This window comes from Oryctolagus cuniculus, chromosome 15 (genome assembly GCF_051225735.1).
Source record: "Oryctolagus cuniculus isolate XC-2025 breed Fujian yellow rabbit chromosome 15, ASM5122573v1, whole genome shotgun sequence".
Taxonomy (NCBI): Eukaryota; Metazoa; Chordata; class Mammalia; order Lagomorpha; family Leporidae; genus Oryctolagus; species Oryctolagus cuniculus.
In genome coordinates, this window is record NC_142881.1 from 4,582,943 (window position 1) to 4,600,949 (window position 18,007).

Genomic DNA, 18,007 nt, shown 5'->3' on the forward strand with positions numbered 1-18,007 from the left:
GCTTCCCCTTGCTCCCATTTTTAGCTGTAAATCGTGAATGAGGTCGCTCCACTCAGTGACGTCGGATTTTGCATCCTCTAGTGAACATCCAAGTTAGGCCCTAAAACAGGTGCGCACACTTGCACTTCACTCTTAAACCCCAAGACAAGCTCAGTCTTCTCCTAACCGGTATGCGCCGAACACTTGGACCTCTCAAGTGAAATCCACGCATGTTGGTTAGACATCGAGAAGTGAAGCAGGAACCTCAAGTCTTGCCGCTAGACTGTTCAAAGGCACAGCTGTGCTTCCAAGAGTAGGCAAGTGAGACGATTTTAAAGATGCTTCCTTGAGGCCGGCGCCGCGGCTCACTAGGCTAATCCTCCGCCTAGCGGCGCCGGCACACCGGGTTCTAGTCCCGGTCGGGGCGCCGGATTCTGTCCCGGTTGCCCCTCTTCCAGGCCAGCTCTCTGCTGTGGCCAGGGAGTGCAGTGGAGGATGGCCCAGGTGCTTGGGCCCTGCACCCCATGGGAGACCAGGAAAAGCACCTGGCTCCTGGCTCCTGCCATCGGATCAGCGCGGTGCGCCGGCCGCGGCAGCCATTGGAGGGTGAACCAACAGCAAAAGGAAGACCTTTCTCTCTCTCTCTCTCTCTCTCTCACTGTCCACTCTGCCTGTCAAAAAAAAGATGCTTCCTTGAGTTAAACACCCTTGAGAACAAGGCAATGTCGTTGAGGGTTCTCTCTGCTCGGTAAACAAAAAGCCATCACCTAAGAGAGATTGTCGTAACCATGTGGTAAGTTATAGCACTAGGCACGGTCAACTAATTTTAATTAGTAAGACAGTTCCACAGCTTTACTGATAACCAGCACAAAAGCATCGTTATATAAAAGAAAATTAAAAATTTATCTCATGTCTTTAGAGAATATCAGGAAGCATCAGCAAGGATACTGCATGGACACCCGGCAAGGTGTGGGCGCCGTGCAATGGAGCTCAGTGCGTTCAGTGGTCACTGATTGCCATGTGGTGCCATAAAGGACTTCTGTCTGGAGTGACGCTCAGGTTAGCGAAAACATTCGCATGAAGCTAACCTTGAAACATTTTCCATATGTTACAAAAAACAATTACAGAAACTTCACCCTGAATCTCAGTTATTTAGAAATCATTAAAACAAAAAATAATATCATGGAGCCAGCACTGTGGTGTTAACAGGTAAAAGCCACGGCCTGTCTGCGACACTGGCATCCCGTACGGGTGCCAATTCTTATCCTGGCTGCTCTGCTTCTGCTCCAGCTCCTTGCTAACGGCCTGAGAAAGCAGGGGAAGACGGCCCAAGCGTTTGAGCCCTTGAACCCACTTGGGAGACCCAGAGAAAGCTCCTGGCTCCTGCCTTCAGCCTGGCCCAGCGCTGTCTATTGTGGCCATCTGGGGCATGAACCAGCAGATGGAAGACCTCTCTCTGTCTCTAACTCTGACTTTCAAATAAACAAATAAATCTCTTCAAAATAAAAAACCCCTATTCATCATCACAACTGCTCCAGCACTCAAAGCCTACAGCTAAGACAGTCCACTTGGTTGTGTGAAGCACTTTGGAAACTCAGCCAGAAAGGAAAACTCAACAATAAGTGCCCATAGTGTCTTGTCACAGGGAGATGGAGAGGGGGAAGGAGCCAAGCATCGGTGGCCTCCCTACAAAGGGACGGCTGCGTCTCGGTTCCAGGACCACAGCCTTCCCTTAAGGAGCAACACCGCACGCTCCTGGTACTCACTGACAAAGACACAACGATACCGCTATTCCCAGTTGTTTTCTGTTGATATTTTTGCAGGGTTACACGAGAAGCAAAAGGAAAAGAAACTGCATTCTCTTGAAATGAATCGAATGCTTTTATTCTTCTTTAAAATTTGGATTTACATAGAGCACAAAATCCGGCCCAACAGCTTATGCTGGAAATCAGAGGTCCGAAAGCATTGCCTGTGGACAGAATCTAGTTCACTTCCCGGTTTTGCAAATCAGGTTTTCCTGGACTCAGCCGCTGCTTGTTTGCTTCTCGGTGTCTGTGTTTCCTCTCCTGCTTCAACAGTGAGAGGGGTTTTCACGGCAGAGAGGCCATGGCTGGCAAAGGGTGAGACACTCGTCCTGTAACTCCTTACGAACAAGCCTGCAGCACCCACCGCAGACCACTCTTGTCATCAGTGGTAGGAACTAAGGGAACTGGAATCTCAAAACGTGAGAGCCTTCACGTCCTGGATACGTGCAAGAATGAACGCAACTCTGCCTTCCTGGGGAAGAAGCACAGCACTGCAGGGTCTTCCAGAAGTGTCCGTGGCTCACTCAAGCACAAGCTACAAACAAACAAGCCGTCTCCATTCTGCTTCCCTAAAATCCGAATGATCTCGCTGATATTTATGGGGGCAATTTCCTGATGGCCCACGAGCCCCTGGGAGAGGTATCATGTCACACCGCTGACGGAGCTCCCTGAGCCCCCTTTGACAAGGTGCTAACTCCCATAAGGCTCTGGAGCCACGGGCAGCACACAGGAGCGATGGACGTGCAACCACTTCAACCAAGACTAGAGAACAAGGGGTGCTTCTGTTTTCCTTTTTCTCCATGAAGACACAGACGGCAATAATAGTAAATGGGGAGAAACTGCACCCCAAACCTGCCTGCACTGCTCGGAGAACAGGAGCTGAGATACCGAGGCGTGCCATCAATCAAGAAGGCTTGGCATACAGGCTAAGTTGCGAATAAGCCAGGAAGCATCTTTATATAAAGTAGAGCAAAGTGTGGAGTATGAAACTACAGGAATATCTGAGTCAAATGGGACCAGACCTACAGGTGCATGGAGACGCGTATTTGTGAGTCCTGATTTAGCAAAACTTGGTCAAGTGGTGTCGTCAAGGACTCTCCAGCTCTGCTCCACACCAGTCCTTCAGGTTCCACATCTCACTGAGATTTTACACTTTACCATATCTCCAAATTAGCCAATAAAGAGAAAAATGTGCAATGCTCCCAGCCCAGTGTCCAGGTCTTTGGGAAACACATCTGCTTGTTTCCTCGCTGGGCTCTGCCTTCTCTCGAACACATGCATCCGGAATATGCTGGTTGCATTAGCAAACGTACAGCACCTCTGCTGCGCTCTGATGGCCCAGGTCATGGAGAGACCTACCCACTCACAGAACAGGGCAGAAACCCACCCCCCAAACAATCAGAAATAGTGTGTCGGTAAATTTATATACACCTAGGTACAAGAATATATGGTAGACTACACTTAACGAGACAGATGTGGTCCTTCAGAGTCATGATGTAGTAATTCTGACAATGACAATAGCTGCAAGTACGGAAGCGTTATCTGAGGGCAGCCTTAATCTACATGAGCCTTTGGTGAAATGAAACCACCAGTCACCTGTGGGTAAGTCACACTTTCACAGAAGGAGCTTGCTCTAAGTGGGTTGTACCCATGGATGGGTAACTCTTAAAATACTGATTCTATTCTATATTCAAATGTAGAGATTATGCAAGCTTGTCAGGAAATAAAGAACAGGTAGTCTATGGGAGATCTTTGCATTTTACATGGTATGTAGATGTGATTTCTGCTTTAATGGAGCTTATTTAAATTTCATGGCAAACACAGGCCATGTTTCAACACTTGTCATGTGCATCAGAACTTAACCTGATTTCACTTTGGCAATATTTTAAAATGTCCTTTAAATACCAACAAAGTATATTCTTCCATCAAAAAAAAAAGCAAAAATTCAGCATGTCTAACATACAAAGGGATGTATTTCTCGGGAAAACCACACACTGTATGCAGCAGGCACCCGCCTCAGTCTGGGAGGGAGTGGGCACCAAACACGGCTCTGAAATGAAGTGCAGCTTTATTCTGCTTACCCTCTAGTCTCAGACTAGGAGGTGGTCGCAAATATCAAATTAAATTCATGCAGTCTGTCCACAACAAGGAGACAGAACATGGAATTCCCCAGGCTGGGACCCACAGCATGAAGCAGGCAGCAGAAGCCACATTCTTTTGTCCACACTGCAGGCAGCCTCAGAGAACGTTCCAGAAGTGAAAATGTTCATTAACACCCAGGGACCAAAAAGGAAAGAACCAGTAACTTATGAATCCGCAGGTGAAAATGCTGGTTCTCCACTATTTTCATGGTGTGAATGAATCACAAGTCTTATTTTAAGGGACTCCGAAGTATCATCAGCAATTTCATGTGACAATATTTACTCCGCTGGGAAAGGGAAAAAAATAAAGCATTAAAATGAATTTCTTCATTTTCATACTTGGATTCAGTGAACAAAATAAATCATCAATAAATTTCATTTTCTGCTAGAACTACAGGGCATAACGCTCACAGCCCAAGACAACCTAATAAAAGGATAATTTTTAGATTTGCTCAGGCTGATCAAATGGAGCCAGGCCATTCCTCTTCAAGTGGGGAGAGAGACCTGAACTCCCGAGGAGCCAGGAGAATGATGAGGACGGTGCTGACCCAGGGCCAGAGCAGTCGTTCGGGCTGCTGTCCGTCACTGTCTCTTCAACCCTCATTTGTTTCTAACTGTTCAACTGCAGGTCATTTTCACTACTGACCAAATTCTGAAATGAAACTTGTTTAGGATTCATACTGAAACACCCATAAAATCAATCACAACTTCCTCCCATCTTTAAGCCAAGTAATAGACTTCTCTGATAATGCAATTTTTTTGGAGTGACTCAATTTCCAACTTCTCACCACAAATTTATTTTTTAAAGAACACACGAATTTTCAAATTTTTTCCTTTAACGCACTACAACAGTCAACTCAAGACACACTGGCAAAAGAGTTCCGTGCGCTTGCCTCCCTCACTTGAATGAAATACATGTTCTGGAATCCTGATGCCTTCCCTCCCCTAGACCCAGGAATGCCTGAGGGACCACTGGGGAGTCTCAGAAGGGGGACAGCCTGCCAGGAAGCTGTGACGGCCAAGACGCAGGGTTCCAACTAAATCATGACCATTTGCAAAGCAGTCTGACTACATGAATTTCAAACTATGGACTTCTAAAAAAGAAGCTGAAATACTAAGCAACATTTTACAAATCCTGGAAGAAATTAAAGTTGCATGTGAAACACGTTGAAATGTCTTTTGATGATGACTTCAAGTCGGTTAAAGCCACAAGAGTGCTACGGGACGAGAACCCAGAAGGGAGCTCCGGAGGCTGCACGCACACGCAGGACATGCTGGCTCCAGGATGCGCTAACACACAAAGGAGGCAAAGCAGAATCAGTGCGCTCAGCAGCCCTGCAGCCTGGAGTCCCCGTAATGGCCCAGCCATTCGAGTCTCGAAGGACTTGATTATATGAACAAAAGAAATGACTGTGGAAAAACACGGACCTGAAGGTCTGTGTGGCCTTACAAGTTATCAAACACAGCTAGATTAAAAAAATATGTAATATTTCCACTGGGAACTTGGGATTTAAGAATAAAACATGAGGCTGACATTGTGGCATAGCAGGCTATGTCTCCCACCTCGGATGCTGGCATCTCATATGGGCACTGGTTTGAGACCTGGCTGCTCCCTGTTACTGTGCCTGAGAAAGCAGTGGAAGATGGCCCAACTACTTGGGCCTCTGCATCCACGTGGGAGACCCAGAAGCAGCTCAGGGCTCCTGGCGTTGGACTGGCCCAGCCCCAGCCTTTATAGTCATTTGGGGAGTGAACCAACAGATGGAAGGAAGATCATTCTCTCTCTCTCCCTCTGTTGCTGTAATAGTGTCTATCAAATACATAACAAATAAATATTTAAAAAGAAAGAACAAAACACATGTTTCCAACACTAAGTAGCTTCTTCCATCATCTGTGATGAACTGTGCTAAGTAAATACAACATCTAAAGTCAGGTAATCAATTCTTGGACCTAAATTAGCAAAATAATTTATTGGACTGAGAGTATAAAAATGCCAGAGGTAGATAATTAGGATTAAGTGTAGAGTGTGTTAGTCGCCTTAAAGAGGGGAAGAAAAACAAAAATACAAAAAGGAGGAGGAGTACCTAACCTAGGCACAGCGTTGTCAATGTGACGCTGGGACCAACGGGTTGCTCTGGGTAACTGCACAGGTGCCAATACAGCGGAAGCAGAAGCATCCAGAGTGATCTTTCGGGGATATGGTGGCATCCATATATTGGGACTGTCATTCAATGAAAAAAATATGTGATGACACAGCTGAGATTATATCGGGGAAACACACAATACTGCCCGAAGGCCAAATGACTATGGTCCACGGCTGTTCCAGAGACAGGCTTCCCTTCCAGGTGTGGTGGACACAGTGAGAAGACCAGGTATGGCTAACGCACATTAATGGATTTCTGGTCCATGAGACTCACAGCCAGCCTGTATGTTACCTGCTTTATGAGAACCTCACGTGAGCATTAATACTTGTGGCTGGAATCTGTGTCTGAGGGCACAGCTGACACCACACCACCTGAAGGGGCGCAGGGTCCTCCGGATACAGACACCTGATGCTGCATGGGGCCAGGTAAGCACCAGGAGGGAGTTCCACTGGCCAATGCCATTCATCAATCAGGACCACACTGTGTGACACAGAGTGACACTCCTCTATACCCTGTGTTCTTGAGCAATCTCCAGGTCTTCTATAAGCCACAGACTTGAGCAGGGCAGTGTTAGAACGTGGCACCAAGCACTCAACGAACTCAATCTAGGCTCTCCTACAGCCTACCTAGCTGGAGTAAAGACTTAACTTTTCTGATCTATATTCATGAAAAGAGTTTTTGAGCACAGAAGCAGATGGTGTCCAACATACTGAGTGCCTGGCACACAGTAGGCGCACAATGAAAGTGCAACATTATTACAAAGGTCTCCTATTCAAAGACAGCTTGGGGAAGGAAAAAGTGTAAGAAGGCGGCATCCATTGTCTGCTCCTCCCATTCCCACATCCCTCCTCCAGGTCTGTGAAACCTCAGGTGGGAACAAAGAGAGGAGGAAATCCCCACCCCAGGAGCCCCGCCCAGCTAATGAGAGGTCTCAGTTCACCAGGACAGACAGGTACGAAGGCAGTCAACAGTCTCACACCAGCCAGGTGGATTAACAAGCCAGCCACTGAAATTTGAAAGCAATTTTTTTTATCCCTTCTTGACCTAGTTCTGGTCAAAGGTATCACTCTTCAGTCTGGGTATATTAGCTGCGTGATGAGAGGTTGGCTTGTGCAGGCTCAAAGATGCTGTTGGTGCTACCAGTAGGGATTAAGAAAAGCCCATTAACCATCTACCTCTGCTGGAAGAGGTCTGCTCCTCAGACTTCAAGAATAGGGAAAGCTGGGGTGGGGGCTTGCAACTGTACTTAAGTTCCTGCTTGGGATGCCTGCATCCAATGCTGCAGTGTCTGGTTCCAGCCCCAGCTACCCCATTTCCATCCAGCTTCCTGCTAATGCATCCTGGAAGGTGGCAGCTGATGGCTCAAGTTCTTGAGCCCCTGCCACCCAGGTTGGACACTGGGTGGAGCTCCTGGTTCCTGGCTTCAGTCTGTCCCAGCCTGGCTGTTGCAGGCATTTGAGGAGTGAATGGGGGTATGGAAGATGCTTCTCTCTTGCCTTTCAAATAAAATGCAAGTAAATAAAATTACGACCCTGTAGGCACTATCACCCAGCTAACCACTTAGGGTGAGCAAAATCAAACTGCATGTGTTTATTCCCCCTACAAGGGAAAAGTGAGGCACCTAAGAGAAAGGTGAGGCAGAGCCACTGTTGGGAGCACCCTGCAATGAGTAGGAGGGGGAGGGTGGAGAGCCAGACGCACACGCCTCTCTTCATCACGCTCATCTATCACTGCCTACCCTGGAGGGTTTGTGAAGGGGAACCTGGAGCCACCTTCATCCTCTTAGAAATGAAAATATCCCACTTCCTACAGACACATGAGATTTGCAAGGATACATCTGGGTCTCAACTAGTCTCCACGACATTCGCTGTTCCCAGACTCACTGTACTGGGGCCAGTAAGCCCTGCCTACTCTCTCACTGCAGAAGGAAAAGAAATCTACAGGGAGGGGCATCCCTGGAGCAGGAACCAAGCACTTGAGAAACACAGCTGTGTTTCCCACAGCAAGGAAAGACGGCTTAGCCGCCAGGACAATGGCAGAGCCACAGGCAGAGGCCTTTTCACAAAAGGAGACTTACAAGCCAGAAATAAGTCTAGAGAGAAGACGGTGACTGCTGGACAAAGGCAATGATGCAGAAGGGCTTCTCTTGAGTCTTGTAGGCAAAGGATGAGGCCTGGCAGGAGCAACCTCTGAGCACTCTGCCGTCCTGCCTTGAAAGAGAGAGGCGGAACGCTGCCTGTTACTCCGCTCTACCCCACAGGTGTGCGTCCATGCGAGTTAGTTCCTTGTAGCAGAAGAGCACAGGGCGTTGGGAACGGAGGGGCCTTCCCTGCTCATCACAGGAGGAGGCTCACCTGAGAGGCCCTCCAGACCATCAAAGGGCAAAGGGTGGGGGGGCATTTCCACAGTGAATGTGGTCCAGGTGCTCCCAAGAGGGGCCTTTCTAGTCACTGACCATTCAAGAAGTCTCACCTGCAGCCGGAGCCCATGTGCAGAACCTCTCTCTCCCCATATCTTGGGTTTCATAGAGGATGCCTTTGCCAGACAGAAAAGACCCTCTTTGATGGATATTGTGGTTCATGGACAGGGATGGATTGTTGGGATAAACACAGCAATGATACAGTGACCAGGCTCAGACAAAACGCAAGGGAACACTTGATGAGCTTCTATTTACATAAGCAACTGTGCAACCATCTTTTCAAGTACAAAACAGTCCAGGGAAGGGGCCGTGGCCTTGAAGACGCACCACGTCCCAGATGTAACCACCACCCTGATGTTTCCTGTGGTTGACAACGTTTTTACATTGCTGCATTGTCACCTTCATTTACATGGAATCCCTTGAGACGCACCTGTGCATGCCTGACCGCACAGAGACGTGCAGGGTCTGCTGCTTTGGCTCGTGCACACCCCACCCCTCACCCCAGCCACTGCAGGCTCCAGGGAAGGTTCTGTGGCTGCCATGTTCACACTGCATGATGGAACCGAGATTTTTACCCGTTCTTGTGAGGATAGGGGCTAGGGTTGTTTCCAGTTTGAAATTAACACCAACAAAATGGTTATGCATATCCAGGAATGTTTTGACTTTCATCTACTCATGTTTTTTTAATGTGAAAATTGGGAAACGTCGATGTTCTGTAGGGGTGGGATTCCAGCACTTCTCTGCACACTTCCAGGAAGAAAGGAAAAGAGAGACTCGCATACTTGGCTTGGTGTTTATCCCTTTTACTCTTTAGATGCCCCTGGTTGCAGGAAGTCCTACTCAATGGAAAGTAGCTATATTCCCCTTTGCAGGTCCACCTATTTCAGAAAAAATCTGAAATGAAGTATAAGCACCCAACTTATCCCTAATTGAATCTCAAATTAATCTACTGTCTATCAAGTTCCACTCCTTTTCTGAAGAAGCTGAACATTAAGGACTCACTCCAGACTCTAAACATAGCTGTCTGTCCCACCCATCAAAAATAATAATGCCAAGGGGGTCTGCAGGCTGGAAGACGGCCAATCTCCCTCCTCCCCATCCAGCCTCCTGCAGAAATTTCTCTTTAAAGCTGTGGGCATGATGGTGCCCCAACCTCGCACATGCCAGGCATCTATCCATCACAAAGGAACAGTCAGACACGTTTGCACCAAGATTTTGCTTTGTGCTGCTGAAGACTAGAACATCAGTAATACAACAGGCAAACAGCTTCTCATTTCAAAAGAAAAGAACAACAACTATTTTAATAGACTAAGAGAAGTAACAGTATGTCTACCAGATAAGCAAGTGACTCAAATCAGTCTTGATAACACACCAAGTTCACTGAGTGTCGCGTCTAGCCTGCCAATTCCAGCTGTTTCCCTCCTAGAGGCAGGCATCCTCCCCATCTCAGATGACGCAGTCCTGGGAGCTGCGTTCCTGCCAGGTCACCGTGCACCTGCGGCTGAGCCCACGCTCCTGTGCATGCCCTTATATGTATCTGTTCCCACTCACGGTTCCTGAAGACTTCCACTACCACCAGCGCAAGATCCATGCTTCCAGCAGCTTTATGTACAACGACATGCAAGTTACAGTTGCAATAAAGCAAGACTTGCATCGAGTTCCTAAGACCAGTAGGAGGTTCCTGACGTCAGCAGCCCGACAGCACAGCCCAGGGGGAGCATGCTGGAGTGCTCAGGGACAGCAAGCCTTCCCATCTGGGGTTAAGTGTGTCCCCCAGCCCTGCACGTCCCCTCAGGTCCCTGCCAGATAGAAGAAGAGGTAGCAGGCTTCTAGGACGATCAGGCAAAAACCAGCCTTGTTTCCCCAGCGCTCCCCCAGAAGTCTCACCAGAAGCCAGAGAACTGGACTAAATATCAGACTTGGGGTATCCAGGCTAAGAAGGAGAATAAAAAATTTGAGGTGGGCAGTTTGTTCCATAGATTCAGGAGTCCCTTCCTGGCATATGTGGGTCCCCAGGAACTGGGGAGCTGAACCTCAAAGGCAGGATAATCCCCAGCACTTTCTGGATGTCTGGACACGCGGTCCCAAGCGCCCTCGGGTAGGCAAAACACTGCACGGGGAGCCATTTGTAAAGAACAGCCACTATACAGAGCTCCGTGCTGGGCTCCACTCCCGTCCAGACAAGGATGGAGCCTTGGCACCTGGCACAGGGCTGCTGCTCCACACAGGAGCTCTGAGGGGCAGGTCGTGGTGGGACCCCCTGACGTGTCTGAAGAGGTGGGTGGGCCAAACGACTTCCCACTGTCCTCCCCATTCACTCCCGAAAGGGGGTCAGCACTTCTCCGTCCTTTCCTGGGAAACACTCGGACTAATCGATGTGTCTCCTTCCAATACCTCCTAGGAGGAAACCTGCAGTGAGCTTTCAGTCCCAGGCCCAGACAGCAGGGCCTGCAGGCAGGCAGCAAGAAGCCCCGGGCCTGCTGCCCTGCGCACCGCAGACACAAAGCTCCCTGGAGGACCTGGAACCAGGGGTAGGGGCTAGCACATTGAGCATCCAACCTCTTCCTGCCCAGGTCAAGGGAACTCTGCCCAAACAGCAGCAGCACGTGCCCTGTGACATCTGCAGGCGGGTGGTGTTGGGGGGGGGCGGGGGGGGGTCCTGATTCTAAGCAGCAGTGGCATCTGCCTGCTCCACAGCGCTCCTAAATGTCACCAAGCAAGGCACCTGGCCGGCACTTCCACTTCTGACCTCGGGCTGCTCGCAGCTGGTCTACCTTCCTGGCCCCTCTTGGAGGGGGGCGGACCCCACACGCACTGAAACACACCTCTGACCTTGGCCTCCACCAAGCCGCGATCCGCAGGTGAGGGGGCAGGCGCCCAGCCCCCCGCACCCTTGCGTGTCCGAGCCGGCTGGCGCAGCCCCCCAGCCATCGACCAGGGTCCCCAGCGACCCTCCCGAGGCAGAACGCGGAGTCCCCGGTCCGCCAGCTGCTCCGGGTAGACTCAACAAGTTCCTGGGCCGCGCAGCGCCGCCTGCAGCCCAGAAAGCCGGAGGACGCGCCACGGTGGAGCCCCGCGCGCAGGCGGCAGCCGGCGGCAGCCGCTTCCACCTCCCCGTCCTCCAGCCCGGGCTCGGGCGTCGGCGGCGGGGGCTCCTCCACTCGCTCCCGATCCTCCACGCCACGCACGCGGCCCGGCCCGGCCCCGCGCCGCCCCCGCCCCCACCCCCGCCCCGCGGGCTCGGGGCTCCGCCCGCCTCGGTGCCAGCCAAGCGCACAGGCGGCGCGGGCGCGCGGCTCCCGGCGCCCTCTCCTCCGGCCGCCGGCTCCGCGGAGTAGCCGGGACCCGGGAGCGGCTGCAAGGACTTCCCTGCCGCTCCCTCCCCCTCTCCGCCCCCGCCTCCCAGCCCGGGCTCCGACATCGCGCCGAAGACAATTGCAGTAAATGAGGACATCGGAGGAGCACCGGGCCGAGTGGCTGAGGCTGGCTCCGCCGCGCCGCGAGCAAGCGAGCGCGCGGGCGTCCCGGGAGCGGGCCGAGCTGCTGCCTCCCCGCGCGCGTCGCTGAGCGGGGCCGGAGGGAGGCGAGCTGCGGCGCGGGGGCCGGCCGGGCCGGGCGGGCCGGGCCCGCGGCGGTGGAGGGGGCGGGCGGCGGGCGCGCAGCCGGCCAAGTCCCCGGAGCCGAGCTTCCTCCGCGCGAGCCCGGCCAGCTTTGCCGCGGATGCCCTGCCCGGAGCGCTCCGTGCCGCGCCAGGCTGGCCAGGGTCCGCGGCGAGACATGCCCGAGCCGGGCGCTGCACCGACCTCGACTTCTCTGTAAGCAGCGGAAGGTAAGCGGAGCCCCGCGTGCCCTCCGTCCGCGCCCCGGCTCCCTCTGCACTTGGTCGCGGGCAGAGCACCGCCCGGACGGGCGCCGACCCCGGCTCGGGCGCACGCACTCGCCGGAGAGCAGCTTCGCCGGGGGGCCGGGACGCGCGGGTGCAGCCCGAGTGGGGCGGGCGGGGGCGGGCGGCCGCGGGGGCGGGGGCGGGGGGCGAGGTTATGCAACCGCGTCTGGCGCGGCGCGGTCGCCGAGGGGCGTCTGGCAACTTTGGCGACGACCAGGGAGGCGCGGGGCTGCCCATCTGTGAGGCCGGCTCTAGACAAACGCCACAGCCTCGGGCGCGCCCCACAGCCCTGGCCGGGCAGAACTGGGGGGCCTTGGGGGCAGCAGCCTGCCCGGAACGTGGAGAGGTGCCTAAGAATTTCCCAAACTAAGGAGAACCGGCAAGCACGGCCGATTAACTTTGGGGGGCATAAGTCGGGGCACAGGGGCCCTGGCGCCAGCCGCTGGAGACGCGCAAGCAAGAGCGAAGGAGGCTGCGCACGTGCGACGCCGGAGCCTCCGCTCACCAGGGTTGGCACCTTCGCGGGGCTGCGGGCCAGGGTCGGCGCCCGCGGGGTGGCCGGGTGCCCGGCGTCCCGTGTCAGACCGGCGGGCGTGGGAAACCAACCGAGGCTGCAAACCGAGCGGCCCGGCGAGGGCAGCAAGGCAGAGCGAGCTCCCGGCCAGCCCGGGCCGGGGCAGCGCCTCCAGCCCAAAGTCAAGAGCCACAGTGTGCATCCTGCTGCTTCATGCCCAGGGTTCCCGGCTGGCGTCTCCATGACTGGGAGACCGGTAAGAATGCTGTGACCTCAGCATTCTACTACCCAAAAACACGCCCCAGGGAGATGGAGCCGGGGACACGGGGCTGCCAGGAGAGGGGGAGGAGAGGCGCCCGAGTCCACCGTCTGTCTAGCACATCCACAGAGCGCGGCTGCAGCCCTGTCCCCTCTCCTGCTGCGGGTCTGCGCTGGGGGCTGGCCGCCGTCTTGGGTCCCTGAGCCAGAAGCGGCAGCAAGGCAGCTGAATTTGACCTTGTCTGCTTAGGTGTTTGAATTCTGCGGAGGTGAAACTGGAGAGTGGGACGCAACTTTGGGCAGCCCTGCCGTGGCTGCCAGGCACATTTCACAAGAGCGGAGCTCAGGCTAGCCGAGGGCGGACGGCTGTGGCTTGTGGGGCTCTCCCTGGACAACGACTTGCTCATGGGCTGCCCTTCCCTCTCCCAAGGTGACAGCACTGGGGATTGGATTTTCCAACACCACCCTAACCAGAGGCCCCGGGCGCTTGCCAAGGAGTAGTGCATACGGGAAAATGATACAACCTTCCCAAGCTTAGCTCAGACTGAGCAGAAACTGTCATGTGCTATGCAGAGGAGGGAGAGCCTGGCTTCCACTGTTCACATCTTGCTCTTTATTGCATTCATATCCTGTTGAATGTTACTTTCAAAGTTCATATTTATCTTTGCAATTTTCTTGCAAGATTGATTAGCAAACGTGCACAAGCAGCTCATGGGAAAAAATGGAAGTCCTGCCATCTGCATGCCTCACAAGATATTAATAATTTACTATCTGTGTTTACTACTTACATTAGATGGCACTGCTTCTCACGATGGTTTCATTAGAGGCGCATTGTGGAAAAAAAGTCTAGCACAGCTATCACTAATTGCATGATTTTGCATAAATTATGTTAGCTACAGAGAGTTTTGTTTTCTTCACAAAATCCATCATTTGCTTAAAAAGAATGACTCAGTTTAACTTCTTTAGCTAAAGGAAAGACCTCTACTTCCAAAGGATGCCCTTGAAGAGCAAAGTATGCCTTCAACTTATCCCAGTTGCCATGACTTTATATTTTATTATTGTGATTAAGACTTGGAGCTTTTACATAAATCAGGCCCTTTATTCCACTGGGAAACGTAACAAATGGTTAAGAAATAGGCTAACAAGGCAGACGCTGGAAGGCTCCATGGTTGCATAGAGAGCCTTCAGAAAGCTCCAAGGCAAGACGAATACTATGGGACTGGGCTGACTCTGGGGGTTTCTCTGTGTTCCCACCATTGTTTTCCCCCATGGCACGGCGCGGGATTTTTGTCTTTTGTTCCCCCCTCTGAAGGGATACATTTAAAAATAAATAAATAAATGAAAGACTCATACATGAAAGGCAGCTGCCTACAAGGAGGACTCCTACACATTGAACTAAGCAGTCAGGAAATAGAATGATTCTCAGAAAAAATAGTGCATCACAGCCGAGCGGCTGGACCGGCTCACTCACGGAGTAGACGTTTGTATTCTGTTTGCTCCAAACCATGGCTGTCTCATTTAGAGAAACAACTACAAAACTCTCGTATGAGCAGATCACTAGGTTAGGGCCAGGCGCCCTCACGGAGAACAATGATTGGGAAATGAGTACATCTGTATCCCAAAGCAGCGGTTCTGCTGACAGGCATTCATAAAGGAGTAGAGTGAGGACAGTGACAGGGTCACCAGCATTCATATAGGAGTAGAGTGAGGACAGTGACAGGGTCACCAGAAACCATCATCATCATCATTATTATCAGGCCCTGAACCAACCTGCCAGACACCTGGGCAGGTGCACGCACTGATGCTGCCTGCAAAGCCTGGGTAACCATGCAACTCAGACATACTGGAGGCAAACCGCTGTCATTCTAGGCAGTGAGGTCATCAGGAGTCCCCAGTGTCACTGTTTTAAACAGGTCCTTCATCAACATGAAGAGCCGTGTCCTTTAACCACCACAATTCCACGGAGACCTGCACCCTCCAACCTGAAATTAGCTGACATAATTTATGAAGCAGATCCTTCTCAGTTTCCTCACATATTTGATTTTAATATTTCATAGCATTATGGAGTGGCTTCAATATTTTAAAGCAAAATTGAATATGATTGATATTTCATAACAACACTTTTATTACCATGAAATTCCCATACAAACATTTGGAGACGTTGGTTCAACACTTGAGCTAACCTATGACGCACACAGAGTAAAACTTCATGACTTCTGATCCATTTATTTACAAACTATGTTTTGTTTACATACTAAGGACAAAATATGCATTTGTTACCAAGTTCCAGGGACCCTGGAAAAATTCACACAAACGAGATGCGGGGACAATGTCTTATGTAAGGCAGTATGCAGGTGTGAACCTCTGCACCAGCTATGATAAAGAATCTATTTTATCTCCAGAACCCTACCTCTCAGATTAAGAAAAATCAAGATGCCAGAGACAATTCCTGGCTCCAAATTCAAATCCTAATACACTCTTTCAGGGACCCTCTTCTACAAGTCAGCAGGATATTCCGCATGCAACTGAGCCATACAAGGGTACTTCAGAAAGTTCGTGGAGAAATGGAATTGAAAGATCAGTTTATACCGGTGCAAAAATTTTTTGAAATCCACGTATAATTTTTTTAACATTCATTTTCAAGAACATTTTCGAGCCCCCTCATATGTACGTCAAACCAGAAGTGATAAATTGCTATCTTAAATAAGAACAATACATTCTAAGCTGATAGTTCTGAGGCTTTCTGCTCATACACGTCCACAGTTCTAATTGGGACTAAGAAAATTAATTTGAACATATGAGAAGCAGATATCAGAGAAGGGAAGGAATTCTATTTCAAAGTTACTCTTTAAACGTTTGACTAATGCTGCATTTCAAAGGGATTTGGAAAGAACTCTCTCCATAGTCATTATTTGTGAATCTTGCTTTTATAGAGCATTGAACTGATTGTTCAAAGTCTTGTACATCCACACACATGTTCTCTTTACCACGTCTCCTTGCTATCAGGAAGGCTGAGCAGGAAGAAGCCAGAGAGTCATCTTGGCACAACATACATTCGCACGACTTTCACTGTTGTAGCCAATACGGTGGCGTAGAATTTTTTTTTTTGAAAGATCATAACAGCATGTCAAAATGCCGGCTGAAGTTTATATTGTGATTACTATGGAAAATTCCAATTGGATCCTTAATAACCGAGCCTTGGGCATAAAATGAAATGCAGTCAACCCCAGCATAGGAGAGACATGAGAGGGAAGCTGTAAGTAGTCCTGGCAGCCTTGCAGACGGAAGCTGCCCTCCTTCGGTGCTCCCACGAGGAGGGAACTGGCGACGGGCAGACTGGTGGCACAGGGGCCTCCTCATCTGTCCAGCTGAGGAACCAGCTTGGAGATACATCACATCCATTCTCAACCTTAATGACAATGAGCAGCCCTTGTGTTTCTAGAGCATTCCACTGATGACATAGGTCTTTCTACGCTCATTCTTCTGGGAAATAGCCCATATTTGTCAACTGCCCTTGGAAAATATGTTTTCCACATGGACTCGATGGTTAGGTTCCGGGTACCCCAGCTGTTCTGCATGTTGCTGCATGAAACCTGTTCATTTTTATAGTGAGTGAGTTCCACATCCTTGGAAATACAGTAGAATGAAGAGACCTGGTCTCTTAAGTGGGCAGGACACGGGAGGCGGATACGCAGTCCTTCTTCAGTAAGGACTCTGATATGTGGAAATGTGCTGGACAGGAACAGCAGCAGCCAAGGCCGTGGGCACGGTGTTGCAGGAATGTGGGAGCGGTCTTCAGGAGGACAGAGCCCCGGGGGTGTTAAGGAGGTGGCAGGCGTCAGAAGAGTCATAGGTGGCAAGGAGAGCCTGATAGGTCCTGGCTGACTAAGGCGGAAGCTGAGTGGGACTCCGTGGCCCAGCACACGGAAGCTCCAGGGCTCAGGCCAGGTTGCTCAGGGCGAGAGGCTTTGGGAAGTGGGGGAAGAGACGGTTGAGAGATTCAGGTGGAAGGCACCAGCAGGGACGTTCCTGGGATGTTTTGAACGAGAACATCTATTTTCGGAAGATTAAGTCCTGATATCTAGAGGTAAACCAGAGAAAAGGAATTGGAGACCAGCTGAGAAGGTGTCACAGGTGAGAATTAACCAGTGCCAAAGGTGGCTGCTGGCATTCGGGATGAAAATAAGGGGGCAGCTTCGACAGAAACAGCAAGCTAGCAAATCCTCGTCCCAGGGCCACTGGAGAAGAAGGGATTACAGATGCTGCCCGAGGCCAACAAAGCGGTGGTGATCGGAGTGGAAGCAGAATTCTGGGAGCAGCAGGAAGAAGTGATTACTACCTGGAAATTAGAGTGTGAGCTTTCAACTGGAAATGATACTGTAAAATGAGTTTTTTATAATCACTTCCTACAATTTTCATGAGAAATACCTTCAAACAGGAGAACGACGGACCAATACAATACAAAGACATCATAAAAGAACTACACGTGGTACTATCTAGTAACAAGTGCTTAATAAATACTTAACAAGGCTATTAACAGCAAACCTAGTCAGTGACTTTGCGAGAAGCTCAGGGAATTCCAACGAAGAAATAAGTGGTTTTGTTGTTTGTTTCAACTTGTGTTTTTTTGTAGTAAGAATCAAAAAGAAGTAGTATGAGAAGGTACTAAGACTGCCTCTGGGGACAGTCCTTACAGCTGGTCGGTGTTTAGAAAGGAAAATGAGATCCAGAGATTGGATTTTTCTGCCACCAGCTCAACCTCAGGAATTTCTTTGGTTAAAAATTCTTTAGGATAGATTTTCAGTTTTTAAAGAAAGGACACCTTCGCATTTGGTGACACAGTATTCAGGATGAAAGAAAC

At 50.7% G+C, this 18,007-nt stretch overlaps 2 protein-coding genes across 7 annotated transcripts in view; one reads left to right on the plus strand and one right to left on the minus strand.

Annotated features, from left to right (window-relative positions):
• Positions 1–18,007, minus strand: part of DOCK1 (dedicator of cytokinesis 1) — a 493,657-nt gene that overhangs the window by 217,004 nt on the left and 258,646 nt on the right. For 2 of the 6 annotated variants that reach the window (XM_089313822.1, XM_089313828.1), the window contains exon 28: positions 1,844–4,212. The exons of 2 other annotated variants lie outside the window; for them this stretch is intronic. In XM_089313822.1, coding sequence (XP_089169948.1) covers positions 4,156–4,212 — 57 coding nt within the window. In that variant the 3' untranslated portion in view covers positions 1,844–4,155. Of the gene's footprint in view, positions 1–1,843; positions 4,213–15,177; positions 17,228–18,007 lie in introns of those variants that run through there. 2 more of the 6 variants (XM_089313826.1, XM_089313821.1) reach the window with 2 other exon arrangements.
• The window catches only part of INSYN2A (inhibitory synaptic factor 2A), a 58,184-nt gene continuing 52,359 nt past the window's right edge, over positions 12,183–18,007 (plus strand). Inside the window, exon 1 of the mRNA XM_051833509.3 lies at positions 12,183–12,317. The gene's annotated coding sequence lies outside the window, so the exon portion shown is untranslated. The remainder of the gene's footprint in view (positions 12,318–18,007) is intronic.